The 17,762-nt window shown below is 43.2% G+C and overlaps 1 protein-coding gene across 1 annotated transcript in view; it reads left to right on the forward strand.

Annotated features, from left to right (window-relative positions):
• Window positions 1-320: 320 nt before the first annotated feature.
• The window catches only part of TRIM36 (tripartite motif containing 36), a 100,238-nt gene continuing 82,796 nt past the window's right edge, over window positions 321-17,762 (forward strand). The window contains exon 1 of the mRNA XM_044275919.1: window positions 321-541. Coding sequence (XP_044131854.1) covers window positions 470-541 — 72 coding nt within the window. The 5' untranslated portion in view covers window positions 321-469. The remainder of the gene's footprint in view (window positions 542-17,762) is intronic.

Here is a 17,762-nt window from a genome sequence, read left to right on the forward strand (position 1 = left end):
TTCGAATGCTTCTGCAGAAGTAAATACTTTATTTTTGTGTTCTTTTATATAATATGTGCTAACTGTAGTAAGAGTGCAGCCCATGGACCCATCTGGGGTGTCTTCTTCTCCGCTCCTGACTATGGTCGGTGCACAGAGCGTCACTCTTGTAGGTGTAAAGTGCTGCTGGTGTCTGCTGTCCTGGGCTATGGAGGAGGAGGAGGAGGAGGACTGCTGTGTGATGGGCGGTGTTATTCTTTGCATAGCTTCAGCATCTCTCATAAAATTTTCACAACACAAACAGAGCCTATCAGATTTCATCTTCTGATTTTTCCATGAGCTCTTCTTCTCAGTAACATCAAGCCTTCTTCAGTTCACAACCAAAGCAAGTTCTTTGTTGGGCTCAGTATCTCTTATCAAACTTGGCTGCAGCTGTTCCAAGCATTCATGTGCTGAAGACTGAAGGGAATTGTCTTCTGTCTGCAAGCTGATGGTGACAATGAATGGGTCGGAAGAAATCCATCAGTTTGGCTTTATAGTGGATACAATCTCCTCGAGCCAGGTAAGAATTAAGGGACATTGTTACCATGTATAGAAGTATTTGCTGTTTTAGTATTTGCTACGCTCATTATTTGTGTAGAACCAACATATTCCACAGCACTGCGCCCATCATAATCTTTACAATGTCTCAAAGCTCATGATGAATGTTCCTAAGGCTATGACCACACTGTCAGGTTTCTGCATGCAGTTTGGGGAGCAAAAACCAGGAGTGAATCCAAAAAAGTGGAGAAGTAGTATATGTCCTTTATACTTTCTCTCCTGATTTTGGCTTCTAAAACTGCATCAGGAAACATGACTATATGGCCGTACCCTAACGTTGTAGATTGATAGGAACCATTCACAGTTGTACAAAAACCAGACCCTTGCCACACCCTGCTTAAATGGCAACAATTTGAAGCATTGTGGGTTTGTTAGCAAACAAAAGTCTTAGCTATTAATTTCACAGAAAGTCAGGGTACAGGAAGGGCATATAAAATCTGTGCAGATGTTGCCCGTAGTTAGATTTGAACCCAGGACCACAGAGATATGCCTCAAGTCACCTGTGGCAATTTTTACGAGCCTGATTCATAAATTGGCCCCCTCCTCATGTAATCTTTCTCTCGCTTCCAGGTGAGCTCACAATCTAATAAGCTGATGCCATTTACTTGGCGGACAGAATACCACTTGTTGAAATCCAACATGCCCGACCCTTCTCTCCCTCAACCTCTGCCATGGGATGAAAGTCAGGAGGCCCCCATACACACTAGATGGTTGGCTGATCCAGACGAAAATAGCAATTATAGCCAACATACTTCTAATGTGTGTGGGCGCCATGAACATAAAATAATTGTCATCTTTCAATACTCAATGTACATATACATACTCGGCTCGGGCAAGCATGTGTGTTGTGAAAAGGAGAGGGAAGAAAAGACAATGCCCCTTATGGTGGACATCTTGTTCATTTTTACTCCGGTCTTTGAGTTCCCCATGTGCTTCTGCGCATAATTTATTACAAGGCGTGCATCCCGTCGTAAATTAGTTAGATCTACAGCAATCCGTGTGCTTGGAGTGAAAAATTACTCCGCTCCCTGAGTGTAGTTATTCACCAACATTTATGCCTGTTTCCAGACGTAAATGTTAGTAAATTTGCCAGGCCGTTTTTCCGGCCCCTGCCACCCTGCCACTCCCAAGTGGCAAGGACTACATAAAAATGCAACAAGCTATTGTTGCACTGTCGTTATAAGTGGCAATAAGGTCTTAAGGGATGATGGTGATTGTGGTTGCATATCACGGGCACAATGTGAGCTAAGTACTGCACAGAGAACGGGATCTTTGTACGAACTGAGGGGATCTCTGTGCCAAGTGTCACATCATCCTGAGTCTTGAAATCACTGATAACAAGTTGTTTGTCCACAGGGCTAATGCTTGCAGTAGCAGGGCACTTTAGCCGCATTATTTTCACTTCTCAGAAATAATACTTGCATGCGATTTCTAAATTGCACACACTGCTATAATATGTTGCCTAGCCAACACACTTGGTTAGTACTCTAGCAGCAATGCTTGGGATTATTTTTTCTACTGGTGTTGTTTCGGTTGACAGATACCATCACACATGTGCTCATACATCCTGGATCATCGGCTCTCCAGCTTGTCTGACAGCTGGTAACTCTCTGCTTCCAGTTCACTCACTGCTAGGAAAGAAATGTTATAAAGGTATATACACTGAACAAAAATAGAAACGCAACACTTTCGGTTTTGCTCCCATTTTGCATGAGCTGAACTCAAAGATCTGAAACATTTTCTACATACACAAAAGACAACCCATTACTCTCAAATATTGTTCACAAATCTGTCTAAATCTGTGTTTTAGAACGCACTTCTCCTTTGCTGAGATCATCCATCCCACCTCACAGGTGTGACATATCAAGGTGCTGATTAGACAGCATGAATATTGCACAGGTGTGCCTTAGACTGCCCACAATAAAAGTCCACTCTGAAATGTGTACAGTTTTGCCTTACTGGGGGGGGGGGGGGTCAGAAAACCAGTCAGTATCTGGTGTGGCCACCCTTTGCCTCACACAGTGCAACACATCTCCGTTGCATAGAGTTGATCAGGTTGTTGATTGTGGCCTGTGGAATGTTGGTCCACTCCTCTTCAATAGCTGCGCGAAGTTGCAGAATATTGGCAGATACTGGAAAACGGGGTCGTATACGCCGATCTAGAGTATTCCAAACATGCCCAATGGGTGACATGTCCGGTGAGTATGTGGGCCATGTAAGAACTGGGATGTTTTCAGCTTCCACGAATTGTGTACAGATCCTTGCAATATGGGGCCGTGCATTATCATGCTGCAGCATGAGGTGATGGTCGTGGATAAATGGCACAACAATGGGCCTCAGGATCTCGTCACGGTATCTCTGTGCATTCAAAATGCCATCACTAAAATACACCTGTGTTCGTTGTCCATAACAAAAAACTGCCCATACCATAACCCCACTGCCACCATGGGCCACTCGATCCACAACGTTGACGTCAGCAAACTTCTTACCCACACATGCTGTCTGCCATGTGCCCTGAACAGTGAAAACTGGGACTCATCCGTGAACAGAACGCCTTTCCAACGTGCCAGACGCCATCGAATGTGAACATTTGCCCACTCAAGTCAGTTATAACGATAAACTGCAGTCAGGTCCAGACCCCGATGAGGACGACGAGCATGCAGATGAGCTTCCCTGATATGGTTTCTGACAGTTTGTGCAGAAATTCTTTGGTTATGCAAATGGATTGTTGCTGCAGCTGTCCGGGTGGCTGGTCTCAGACGATCATGGAGGTGAACATGCTGGATGTGGAGGTCCTTGGCTGCTGTGGTTACACATGGTCTGCAGTTGTGAGGCCGGTTGGATGTACTGCCAAATTCTCTGAAACACCATTGGAGACGGCTTATGGTAGAGAAATGAACATTCATTGCGCGGGCAACAGCTCTGGTAGACATTCCTGCAGTCTGCATGCCAATTGCATGCTCCCTCAAACGTTGCAACATCTGTGGCATTGTGCTGTGTGATCAAACTGCACATTTCAGAGTGGTCTTTTATTGTGGGAAAACCTTAACACCTGTGCAATATTCATGCTGTCTAATCGGCACCTTGATATGCCACACCTGTGAGGTGGGATGGATTATCTCGGCAAAGGAGAAGTGCTCACTAGCACAGATTTAGACAGATATGCGAACAATATTTAAGAGTAGAAGAGTAAGATTGAGGCGGCTCTCTATTGACAAAAGGATGGAGTAGGTGCTCTATCCAAACAAGGCGTACCCAACGCTTGTGGTGAGGAAATATAAGTGAAAGTAGAGGGATGGCACTCAACACCTGAGGTGTATGGAAAAATAGTGTTTAATAAAGAATAGCTGATGTTAAAAATATATTAAATATAATGGCTGTATATGTACATAATTAGATAAGTAAGTACATGATGGTAATAGAGATTAAAAGATAAAAAACACAAATATAAAAAATACAATAAAAAATATGAGTGAAAAATATTTTTCTTTTAATCTCTATTACCATCATGTACTTACTTATCTAATTATGTACATATACAGCCATTATATTTAATATATTTTTAACATCAGCTATTCTTTATTAAACACTATTTTTCCATACACCTCAGGTGTTGAGTGCCAATATTTAAGAGTAGCAGGTCTTTTGTGTATGTAGAAAATGTTTCAGATCTTTGAGTTCAGCTCATGCAAAATGGGAGCAAAACCGAAAGGGTTGCGTTTATATTTTTGTTCAGTGTATATATACCTCTTGAAAGTTTACTTTTGAAAGTGATGTTCTACTTTTGTATCCAACATGCGAGGTAAAAAAAGCTGGGGCACGAAATGACACCTTAGCATAGTAGTCAAGACCTGTACTACTATAGCACTACCAAGCCTGCAAAACGAATGTATTAACATTTAGCCCCTTGTACACACAACGTAAAAGTTTTGCAAACAACCAAAACAGATGTGTATTGTTGTGGTGCAAAATACTGGAGTTTAAAGGGAGTCTGTCGGTAGTTTTGAACCTGCTAAACTTCCAATTGCACTAGGTAGAGGCTGGGGAAGGCAGGACAAATATAACTTTTCAGGAGCTTTTATGGTCAGGAGTAATGACAAATTGAACTTGTATTCTGCCAGATTTTGCTCCTGCAAGTGCACTGGAGGTGGATCTTTACTAGGAAATGTTTAACGCATTGAGCTGTTTCACAGCCGCATCCCTCTGTTCTGAGTGACATCTGTAGTGGCCTCCTCGTTGGATGCTATATCTGTCAGAGCAGACAGGCTGTGAAGCAGCTCAATGCAGAAAACACTTCCAAGTAGAGTTCTATCTTCAGGGAACTTACAGGAGCAGAATCTGGCAGAATAAAAGTTCATATTCACACTACTCCTGATGAAAATGCCAATGTTTTTCCTGCTCTCCCCAGCCCCTACCTAGTGTGAACAATGCCTAAGTCACATGTTGTTTGGTACAGACTTTTACTGATACAATATTTGGGGCACATTTATTAAGACCGGTGTTTTAGATGCTGTTCTTAATAACCTCTATACCTGGCGGTGGATTCGCCGAAGATGCGCTGCCCTCTACATCATTTCGGTCGATCCGCTGCCTAAAACAGACATAGAAAATGATGAATGAGACCGGCCTACTGGCCCGTCCCCTTCCCTGCCACCCACTTATTTAAACCTTGCGCGAGCAGGAAGAAGTCGCAAATTGCGGCGCAAAGATCCTTTGCGCTGCAATCTGCACCCGAAATTCGCCTAATTTAGGTGTATTTATGTTTGATAAATTACCTCCTATGTGTTTGAGCATAAGTGCATTTTTATTTTGCTCATTATTATTATTAGCTATCATTATTATTACTCATGCTATATAATGTGCCTTGTGCCATTGGACATTATTAAAAAAAATATATAGCCAAAAGAAAATATTAACACAGAATTCAAGAAGTTCTGTGAATGTCAAGTGTGAGAAGCCATTTTCACTTTGAAACACATGCGTCACATGGAAGATATTATGACATGTGAAGAGCAGAAATGTAATGCCAATCATGGCAAAGCCTTGTAAGACTGGCCATACTTTAGGAATGTACAGATTCTGCACAATTTCCCCTTCATGGTTGCTCTGTGAAGGTTGACATTAGTGATGGCCTTGCAGTTCGCCCGGCGGTCGGTTTGCGGCGAACTTTGCTCGTTCGCGATTCGCCGACCATGCGAACATATGGCGATATTCACTCCCGCCATATTCTTTTACATTGTGAAGAACTTTGACCCATGACACATCCATTAGGTGGTACAGGACAGACTATTAAGACAGTTCAGCACATGGACATACCCCCTATCTTATAAGTAGACCCGATCTGGCCGCAATTTTACATTCAGTCTTTTGTCAGTGTAGGGAGAGGTTGCTGTGTGGAGCAGGGACAGATTAGTAGGGACAAAAATCTATCAAATAGGTCCAAAAAAGTCCTTTTAAGGACTGGTATAGGTGTGCTATCGATAGGTGTGCAGTACACTTACTTATCATATACTTTCTAACATAAAAAGCATATTAGGCCCCTTTCACATGGGCGAGCTTTCCGCACGGGTGCAATGCGTGAAGTGAACGCATTGCACCCGCACTGAATCCGGACCCATTCATTTCTATGGGGCTGTGCACATGAGCAGTGATTTTCACGCATCGCTTGTGCGTTGCATGAAAATCGCAGCATGCTCTATTTTTCCACGCAACGCAGGCCCCATAGAAGTGAATGGGACTGCGTGAAAATCGCAAGCATCCGCAATCAAGTGCGGATGCGGTGGGATTTTCACTCACGGTTGCTAGAAGACGATCAGGATAGAGACCCAATCATTATTATTTTCCCTTATAACATGGTTATAAGGGAAAATAATAGCATTCTGAATACAGAATACATAGTACAATAGCGCTGGAGGGGTTAAATATATTTTTTTTAACTCACCTTAATCCACTTGCTCGCGCAGCCCGGCATCTCTTCTGTCTTCTGTGCTGTGTGCAGGAAAAGGACCTGTGGTGACATCACTCCGGTCATCACATGATCCATCACAATGGTAAAAGACCATGTGATGGACCATGTGATGACCGGAGTGATGTCACCACAGGTCATTTTCCTGCACACAGCACAGAAGACAGACAGAAGAGATGCCGGCTGTGCGAGCAAGTGGACTAAGGTGAGTTAAATATTTTTTTATTTTTTTAACCCCTCCAGCCCTATCGTACTATGTAGTCTGTATTTTATTATTTTCCCTTATAACCATGTTATAAGGGAAAATAATACAATCTACAGAACACCGATCCCAAGCCCGAACTTCTGTGAAGAAGTTCGGGTTTGGGTAGCAAACATGCCGATTTTTTTCACGCGAGTGCAAAACGCATTACAATGTTTTGCACTTGCGTGGAAAAATCGTGCATGTTCCCGCAATGCCCGTCTGAAAGAGGCCTTATAGTGGATTTGTATTGTGCAGCAGTGGTGAGCGGTTCTGCAGCGATACAGAGGGGCAAATGCAATTAGAAAAAATTATTATAACTGGTGTGATATACCAGTCGCCCCCCCCAAAAAAACTGATAGAAGCAGGGGTGTTATATACCAATAATATACTTCCTATATAGTGCATTTGGGTACAGCAGCATTTGTTTGCGGTTTTACTGCTACACACAGTGACAAACGGTATTGGAAAAAATAATTATAACTGATGTGATATACCAGTCGCCCCCCAAAAAAAACTGATAGAAGCGGGGTGTTATATACCAATAATATACTTTCTATATAGTGCATTTAGGTAGAGCAGCATTTGTTTGCGGTTTTACTGCTACACACAGTGACAAACGGTATTGGAAAAAATAATTATAACTGGTGTGATATACCAGTTGCCCCCCCCCCAAAAAAACTGATTGAAGCGGGGTGTTATATACCAATAATATACTTATTGGTATATGACACTTGATGTTCGTCCATCACTAGTTGACATCTTGGATGGCTGTGCCATAAGTTAAAACCACAAATCACTGATTTAGCTCTCTCGCTATCTATGGCCTAGTCTGTCGACATGAACGACTTTTTAACTACAGCACCTTGCAAAGACTGAAAAAAATCCAACACAGCAGACCAAACTTTCCTCTGATAATTGCCAACAGTCAGATGTGGTTGTTCAGGTCACAAAAAGATACAGAAAATGGTTAAAACTGGCCTTTTAAGCCATCTAAATTCTCTAGTTAGGCCAACATAGGGTTCTAATATTTGACTGAGTGAAACCCGACCTATAGCTATGTTCACATATACGTTAGAGCCTGCATCATAAATTCTTGGACACCACAACTGAACCTTAAATCATTAAGGGTCCGTTGGCATATGGATGGTATCTGTTGTACAATTGATCTGCCAGTGTGTGCCAGTTTCCATTAAAAGTGGAAACCACAATGCAGATGTTACCAACGTCCAAAGGCGCCTTTACATGGGATGAGTAAAGGGAACGAATCATCGTATGTTTTCTCCCTAATTGGGTGAGAGCATCTGCTGCCCAGAAACAATGAATCTGTATAGGGACAAGCAGTCGCCGTAGCTATCGCTCATCTAGAGGGGATCATTCCTGCATGTAAATTCCAGGTGTGAATTCAGTCTAATGGTTTAATTCACGTAATTTCAAAATCCTATTCATTCTGTGATTAAAAGGGTTTTCAGAACAATATCTGTTTGGCGGGGGTCCGACAGCTGAGACTCCTGCTGATCAGCTGTTTGAGAAGCCATCAGCGCTTGCAGTAGCGCCGTGGCCATCTCGCAGCTTTGCCTAGGCCATGTGACATCACGTTCATCGATCACATGGCCTAGGCGCAGCTCGGCCCCATTGAGGATAGCTCATCAGTTAAAAAAATCCCTTTAAACATCATTACCGTAGGCAGCTTTCAGTTAGAAAATCTGAATTCAAACAAGCAATTGAATCCATCAAGCTCAATAAATTATACATTTCCATGAATATGCATTTGGTTAGACCTTTCTTATTCTCCTTGACAGTTCTGCGTTTTTTGACCTCATGAAAAATGTATGTATTTGTGTATGCATTCCGGGGGAATTATTTGTGAATGCTTCATATGCAAAATTAGAATCTCTCACAAAACAGGTTTTCTCATATAAAGTTGGTTTCTCCTTGAATCTACATCTAGTTATAACTATAGCATCGGTCATGAGCGGAGACCTCCACCTTTCCCCACAATATTAAGGAGCTATGGTGCTTAGTGAGGTAACTCAAGTCGCTGGGCTCCGGTTGGAGTTTTCCGTAAGTCCTCTTCTCTGTAACATTGCTTCTTCAGTAGCACCATTGCTTTTATACACTCTGTACATTAATATCAATGGCACTAAAGAGGTGGTTGTCAGATCTCGTTGTCTTTGGAAACCGTATTCTTCAAGCTGAGATACCAGTTCTTTAAAAGCTTCATTCATTTTCTAGTCATATCATACAAGCTTGAAAAGTAGTCATTGAGCTCACAGACTTTTTGCAAAGAATGGCTATGTTTGAGATACTGAAGTATGAAAATGCCCCATCAGTAAAGTGAAGCAGGCCATGCAGTATTTGCCAGTGTAGTGCCTCGCCCTACAGTGAGCTTCGTGTTGGCATTTCTCCTACATAGACATTAGAGCCACTTATGTTGCTAAAGAGGCTAAGGAGTGCTTCTCCCTGGCTAAGATGGCACAATGAGAGGTAGGTAATGCGTTAGCAGTCATGAACATTTATTTTATCACCCCCTGTCATTCACTAGCTAGGTTTTATTGGGGCATCTTACAGATTTAAAGGGGTCTGCTTTGTCATTTACTTCTTAAGCCTAAATGCACACGACCGTATGTGTTTTGCGGTCCACAAATTGGGGATCCACAAAAAAAAATAAAAAAATGACGTCCGTATGGCATCATTTTTTTTTTTTTGGCGGATCCATTGTAACAAGGCCTATCCTTGTCTGCAAAACGGACAATAATAGGACATGTTCTATATTTTTTTTTGCAGGGCTACGGAACGGAGAAATGGATGCGGACAGCACACGGAGTGCTGTCCGCATCTTTTGCGGACCCATTGAAGTGAATGGGTCCGCACCAGAGCCTCAAAAAATGTGACTCGGATGCGGAACCAAACCACGTTCGTGTGCATGTAGGCTAAGGCACATTGACATTGGACTATTATCCGGAACGAACATTCACACGAATGCTTGTACCCAATAATTGCCCCTTGTAAAGGTGCTGCCTATCATCAAGGGAATTCATTGTTTATGCGGACACCTAAAGGCCCCTTTACATGGACAGATGCATTTGCTCGTTCATCAGGTGATCACCGGCAAGTTTTACATAGGACAACCGGGAACAAGCGTTTATACCAATGCTCATCCCCGATAATGGGCATTGCAGAAATCCAGAAATGTTCTTTCCACCAAAACAAGCCCCTTTAGGCCTCTTTCACACTACCGTATGGCTATTTCAGTGTTTTGCGGTCCGTTTTTTACGGATACGTTGTTCCGTTTTTGTTTCCATTGTGTTTCCGTTTCCGTTCCGTTTTCCGTATGGCATATACAGTATACAGTAATTACATAGAAAAAATTGGGCTGGGCATAACATTTTCAATAGATGGTTCAGAAAAAACGAAACAGATACGGAAGACATACGGATGCATTTCGGTATGTGTTCCGTTCTTTTTGCGGACCCATTGACTTGAATGGCAGGCAATAAAAGGACATGTTCTATCTTTCAAAGGAACGGAAATACGGAAACGGAATGCATACGGAGTACATTCCGGTTTTTTTTGCGGGACCATTGAAATGAATGGTTCCGTATATGGAACGCAAAAAACGGCCCGCAAAACGGAACCAAAAAACGGTAGTGGGAAAGAGGCCTTAGATGAATGGAACTGATTTTCAATCACAGACATTTTCTGCAACAGAATCTGCCATGTTTGAAGCCTCCATATATCACAATTTCTGGGCAGCAGATAATACTGTGTAAATAGGGATCTGCTACCTAAAAAACAATAACTCTGTATAAGTAGCCATGGCTCATCCCTAATACAGTGGAGGTGTCAGCGCTTACCTCCTCTGATGAACAAGCAATTATCAGGAAGGAATAGTTACTCCCCAATAATTGCCTGCTCAGTTGGCGTGTGTAAATGCACCTTTACTCTAAACCAGGCGTGGCCAACCTGCGGCTCTCCGGCTGTTGTAAAACTACAACTCCCACCATGCCCTGCTGTAGGCTGATAGCTGTAGACTGTCCGGGCATGATGGGAGTTGTAGTTTTGCAACAGCTGGAGAGCCTCAGATTGTCCATCCCTGCTAATATCTTATCCCTCTGATCTGATGGTTACACAGCAGATTCTGCAATTTGCAAGTAGTCAGTTTTTCTGTTCTGTAGCCGGTCTTGACCTAAAGCTTATGGTAACCTGGGCCATCGAGTGCAAATAAATGTTATGAAAGGCGTCCGATGGCTGCTTTACATCTCATGTGTAAGGCCCGTTGTAGTGTCCTCCTAATATCAATACATGTATATATTGTAAGAATACATATGCTGCTAACCTGTGTACATGTTACAAGGAGAATGGCGGTCATGACATTACTAACCATTATAAAAAGCTCATGGGTTGGGTTTTGATCCTGTCTTCCTGCCATTGATCGTTCCAGCATATACTGATGTTATTTTCCTCATTAATATTTAAAGTCTGCGTTGTCCTGGGAGAAATGAAATGTGCGTGCATGGAGTTTTGGCATCGAACCCTTTAACCCTTCTTCCTTCTGAATCTCAGTGGTCTTGATGAAAAGTCTAAGTTTAATACACATTAAACCTACTTCATTGTGTATATATAAGGGGACGAAATGTCACCTTTATGCCATGCAGCACCAGTAGCTGACAGAGATTGCAGGTGTAATTTATGACAGTTTTCTGGCTGTTTAGGAGGAATTTGTGCCTTGTTCATCTAATTCTTATTTTGAAACTAATTTTAGAGGTGCTTTGCTCTGTTTTGAGGGGTAACGTGTGAATTTTTATTGCATTGAAAGAGATAGCGATGTGACTTTTTTTCCAGTCAATTGTGCACTTTTTTCATGTGCAAACCAGTGAGACAAGTCTTAGTGAATATGAACCTGTCTTACTAGAAAACAACCACTAGAGGTCAGACTTAAACAAAAATTAAAGGGGTTGTCCAGGTTCAGAGCTGAACCTGGACAGCCCTCCATTTTCACACCAGCAGCCCCCCTGACATGAGCATCGGAGCAGTTCATGCTCCGATGCTCTCCATTGCCCTGCGCTAAATCGCGCAGGGCAAAGGCATTTTTCAGAGTTCCGGTGACGTACCGGGCTCTCCATGGGGCTGACAGGAACCCCGGTGACGTCACCGGCACTGATGGGCGGGATTTGGCTCTGCCCTAGCCAGTAAAACGGCTAGGGCAGAACTAAAGCCCGCCCCTCAGAGCCGGTGACGTCACCGAACACACTGCTGGGCGGAAGTTACCGCCCGGCAGTGTGTTATTGAAAACACAAGAGCCTGTGCCCTGCGCGATCTAGCGCAGGGCACTGGAGCGCATCGGAGCATGAGATGCTCCGATGCTAGGCTCAGGGGGGCTGCCGGGGTGAAAATAAGGGTATGTCCGGGTTCAGCTCTGAACCCGGACAACCCCTTTAAGTTTTTTTATTATGGGATCATACATTTGAGGCAATTCAAAGCCAGGCATTTCGTATAAGCCAGTCTTTTTTTACTCCTAAAAAAGGCAAGCTTAATAAATGTGCTAAAATCTGCCACTGATTCTGCAGTGGAAACGGGTGTTTACAACTACTAAATCCACATTCAAAACCCTGAAATTCATCATTGACTTCCTCATTTAATACAAAATGCTTGAGGCTGGTTTCGCACAGAGTATTCCGGGAATGGATTTTGTCTTAGATTCCGCGCCAAAAACGCAAGCAGAGCTTCACCATTGATTTCATTCGGGATTCTGCATGTTAAGGCCACCAGCACATGTTGCGGAACAGATTCCTGTGCAGAAAAAACTCAGCATATTACAGTACCAGCAAATTGTATGAGATTACACAAATCTCATGTACATGTTGCATATTTATTCCATGTGGAAATTAATCTGCCATGCGTATTTCAAAATCTGCAGTATGCCAATTATGTTGCAGTTTTCGCTGTGGATTTCTCCCTTTTAAATGGAAGGTTGAGATCTGTGACAAAACCGCATCAAATCCGCGCCAGAAACCGCTATTAGACATTGCAGATTTTGGTACAGATATGCTGCAGAAACGCACATAAATCCACACAGAAATTCATGCCGATCCTATGTGCGTTCACCTGCACCCGTTTATCCTGCATGCGCTTTCAAAAACTGCATCGCGGAAAAAAGAAGAGTCTTGTCCATTCTTGACGCAGATTCCGAGTCCAGAATTCCCATTTAAAATGGGAAGGAGTGAAGATGATCGCTGAAAACGCGCCAAAAACTGCAGATTCTGCAACAGGTTTTTTCAGCTCACAAAATCCTCTGTATGGAGTTAGCCTGAGAAGAGACATGTTACTTCTTTGAAGCAGATTGATTATGGATTCCATAGAAGTCCATGGGGAAGCAGAAAAACCTCAACCAAAAACTCCTCTAAAACAACCACAAAATTAGAAACCTGCAGCCAAAAATGACTTGATTTCAGCTACTGATCTGCTACTGTTTTTTATGCTGCGGATTTTAGCCGTGTGAACATACCCTAAAAATGCTGCTAAAAAATGCTTCAAGAACAAAAAAAATCCTATATGTGAAACCAGTCTTTAGGGCTCGTTCACATGACCGTGTGAAGCCCGTGCCTGTATTGCGGACCACATTTGCGGATCTGCAATACACGGGTCCCGTCCCGTGGCCATTCCGCATCACGGATGCGGACCAATTCATTTCAATGGGTCCGCAAATCCGGAGATGCGGAACGGAACCACGAACGGAACACTACAGAAGCACTACGGAGTGCTTTCTGAGGTTCCATTCCGTGCTTCCGCACTGCAAAAAGATAGAGCTTGCTCTATCTTTTTGCGGAACAGACGGATCGCGGACCCATTCAAGTGAATGGGGCCGCAATCCCTATGCGGTTGCCACACGGCAGGTGCCTGTGCTTAGCAGATCGCAATTTGCGGTCCACAGCACGGGCACGGGCTTCACGCGGTCGTGTGAACAAGCCCTTACACTGTGGATTTCTGTGCTGCAAATCCACAGAGATGTACAATACCAGCAAAGTGGATGACATTTTAAGATATCTCATCCACATGCTGCGGAAAAGCGCAAACGGACCTGCGGTACGGATTTAAAATCTGCAGCATGTCAATTTATTCCACCACTAATGTTATCCTTTGCAATGCACAATGCAAATCTATGGCAAAATCCTCACCCCATGTGGCCGTACCCAATATTCTGAAGTAATAAAGCAATTAGAAACCAAAGGTACAATTTGAATGTTTATAATACTGAACTCAAAGAGCAATTTTGGTAAAAACCTTGTTTTAAGCATCGGAATGTCCTGACGGCAGGGTCACCCCTTGACCATATTCACACCCTTTGTCTATCGTTAGAGCTTGATTCCATTCAGTGAACATTTTCTCACATTGATTACCAATGGGAAAGTTGTTCTGTGAATAGGACATGAGCAGATGCCTTCCATCCCCCACTCACATAGCCTCTAAGCTCCAAAGGGTTACAATCTCAAAAATCTGCTCCTACCAGAGGAGATATCCTTATATAAATATATAGTGCAGTGCACATAATTAAGAAAGGCTCAAACATACACGGAATATTGTAATGAGGTCACAAAGGGAAGAACAAACAACCTGCACGGCAGCCGCCCATCTAAGTAAACAGCGTGTCTGTGTCTATCCGGTACTGGCAGGGGAAAAGTGCGCTGCGTGCAACTAAGTATATCCCAATGCTAATACAGCGCCAAGTCATTCAATCTGCAGCACTAACACTAGGGCCAATTTTGTAAAAGATTAATCAGGGTGTCTTCACACAAACATTCTTCTGCAAAAAATACGGATGACGTCCGTGTGCATTCCGTTTTTTGCGGAACAGAACAGCTGGCCCCTGATAGAACAGTCCTATCCTTGTTTGTTATGCGGACAATAATAGGACATGTTCTATCTTTGAATGGAACGGAAAAATGGAAATACGGAAACGGAAGGCATACGGAAAACGTGCAAGAGGCCTCAAATTAATGGAACTGATTTTCAGTCCAACCAATTTGTGCAACATAATATGCCGTATGTGAAGGCACCCTTAGACCGTCATTATGAGTGAAAGCTGGAATATCCCCATGCAAACTCTATGTAGATATTCCCCTTAGAGCTCATGCACACGAACGTGTGCCGGCCGGGCCCATGCCGCGGACCGCAAAGTTGCTGTATTGAAAACAAGCACTTTTTCTAGCGCAGGCCTCTGCTTTCCATAGAGATCCATGGCACAGGGCCACCAGAGAGGCAGCAGTGGGTTCACTATATGAAGGTAAGTATCTACACAGCCTAAGGACTGACAACGATACATAGATGGCTTGTCTAAATACCACCTGGAATGTGCTATTCCTGCTTATAGCCCATGGCTCTATGGCTATGGTAACAATATCATTCATTATGGATTTGGAAAAGCCGATCCATTTGTCTTAAACATTATTAGGCCTCATGCATCCGCGGCCGTTGTTCAGTTTTTTTCCGCTGACCCATTGACTTTCAATGGGTCCGTGTAAAAATCGGAAAATGCTCCCTTTGGCATCCGCGTCCGTGATCTGTGTTTTCAGTCCGTGAAAAAAATATGACCTGTCCTATTTTTTTCACGGACAACGGTTCACAGACCCATTCAAGTCAATGGGTTCGTGAAAAATCACGGCTGCACACAAGATTGTCATCCGCGTCCGTGATCCGTGTCCGTTTTTTCCTATCATTTCAAAGGCAAACTTGACTTAGATTTTTTTTTTTCATTTTTCATGTCCGTGGATCCTCCTAAAATCAAGGAAGACCTATGGAAGAAAAAATGGACATTGATCACGGAACAACGGAAAACGTTTTTGCGGACCACAAAAAAAAACTTCCGTGTGCATGAAGCCTAAGGCCCCTTTCACACGGGCGAGTTTTCCGTGCGGGTGCGATGCGTGCGGTGAACGCATTGCACCCGCACTGAATCCTGACCCATTCATTTCTATGGGGCTGTGCACACGAGCGGTGATTTTCACGCATCACTTATGCGTTGCGTGAAAATCGCAGCATGCTCCTCTTTGTGCGTTTTTCACGTAACGCAGGCCCTATAGAAATGAATGGGGTTGCGTGAAAATCGCAAGCATCCGCAAGCAAGTGCGGATGCGGTGCGATTTTCACGCATGGGTTCTAGGTGACAGTCTATTCACTGTATTATTTTCCCTTATAACATGGTTATAAGGGAAAATAATAGAATTCTGAATACAGAATGCATAGTATAATAGGGCTGGAAGGGTTAAAAATAATAAAAAAGTTAACTCACCTTCTCCTCTTGTTAGCGTAGATCCCGGTCTGTTCTTTAGCTGTGGCTGAAGGACCTTTGATGACGTCAGATCACATGCTCCATCACCATGGTGATGGACCATGTGATTGGAGCATGTGATCTGACATCACCTCAGGTCATTCAGTCCACAGCTAAAGAACAGACCGGCATCTGCGCTAAGAAGAGGAGAAGGTGAGTTAACTTTTTTATTATTTTTAACCCTTCCAGCACTATTATACTAAGCATTCTGTATTCAGAATGCTATTATTTTCCCTTATAACCATGTTATAAGGGAAAATAATACAGTCTTCAGAACATCAATCCCAGACCCGAACTTCTGTGAAGAAGTTCGGGTTTGGGTACCAAACATGCGTGATTTTTCTCACGCGAGTGCAAAACGCATGACAATGTTTTGCACTCGCGCGGAAAAATCGCGCATTTTCCCGCAACGCACCCGCCTCTTATCTGGGCAAAAAACATGACGCCCGTGTGAAAGAGGCCTAAGGCCTCCTGCACACGAACGTTTTTTTACACGGTCCGCAAAAACGGGGTCCGTAGGTCCGTGATCCGTGCCCGTTTTTTCTTCCGTGGGTCTTCCGTGATTTTTGGAGGATCCACGGACATGAAAAATGAAAAAAAAATCTAAGTCAAGTTTGCCATTGAAATGATAGGAAAAAACGGACACGGATCACGGACACGGATCACGGACACGGATGACACTCTTGTGTGCATCCGTGATTTTCACGGACCCATTGACTTGAATGGGCCCGTGAACCGTTGGCCGTGAAAAAAATAGGACAGGTCATATTTTTTTCACGGCCAGGAAACACGGCTCACGGATGCGGCTGCCAAACGGTGCAGTTTCCGATTTTTCCACGGACCCATTGAAAGTCAATGGGTCCGCAAAAAAAACGGAAAACGGCACAACGGCCACGGGTGCACACAACGGTCGTGTGCATGAGGCCTTAGACAGAGATCATGTTTGCAGATAGTATGGGCTCATGGACACATGCCAGTTTTGTTGCTTTTTTTACATAATAAAAAACAGATTTTGCAAAAGTTGTGTGAATAAGGCCTTATTAAAAACTAGTAACATCTATAACCAGTAGAACTTCCTCTGTATTAAATATCATAGCAAGATAGTTTCATAGATTCTTAGTATGTGCACTGTCTGGTTGCTCTCATAATAAAAACATGTAGGGTAATTACTGGAATTTGGGCAAAGCTTTTTTTTTTCAAATATCCTTTTTTATTGAAGCAGATAAGTCAGATATCATATCGCAAATACAATTACAGTGACAGTAATCCTGCAAGATACAAAAATTTCATATTTATTACACTGCAATCTGTATACAGTCAAAGCTTTTTGTTGATTGCACATGGCATTCATATCATGAAGGGGCATCTGTCAGCAGATGTGTACCCATGAAACTGGCTGACCTGTTACATGTGCACTCGGCAGCTGAAGACATCTGTGTTGGTCCCATGTTCATATGTGCCCGCATTGCTGAGAAAAATTATGTTTTACTATATGCAAATGGGCCTCTAGGAGCAACGGGGGCGTTGTCGTTACACCTGGAGGCTCTACTTTCTCTGCAACTGCTTACTTTGATTGACAGATGCTCTTTAAAGGAAGGTTAATATTGTGTGCCTGTGGTGCTGTGCATTGTCCTTGAATAGGTGGAATG

The sequence above is a fragment of the Bufo gargarizans genome, chromosome 1, assembly GCF_014858855.1.
Source record: "Bufo gargarizans isolate SCDJY-AF-19 chromosome 1, ASM1485885v1, whole genome shotgun sequence".
Lineage (NCBI taxonomy): Eukaryota > Metazoa > Chordata > Amphibia > Anura > Bufonidae > Bufo > Bufo gargarizans.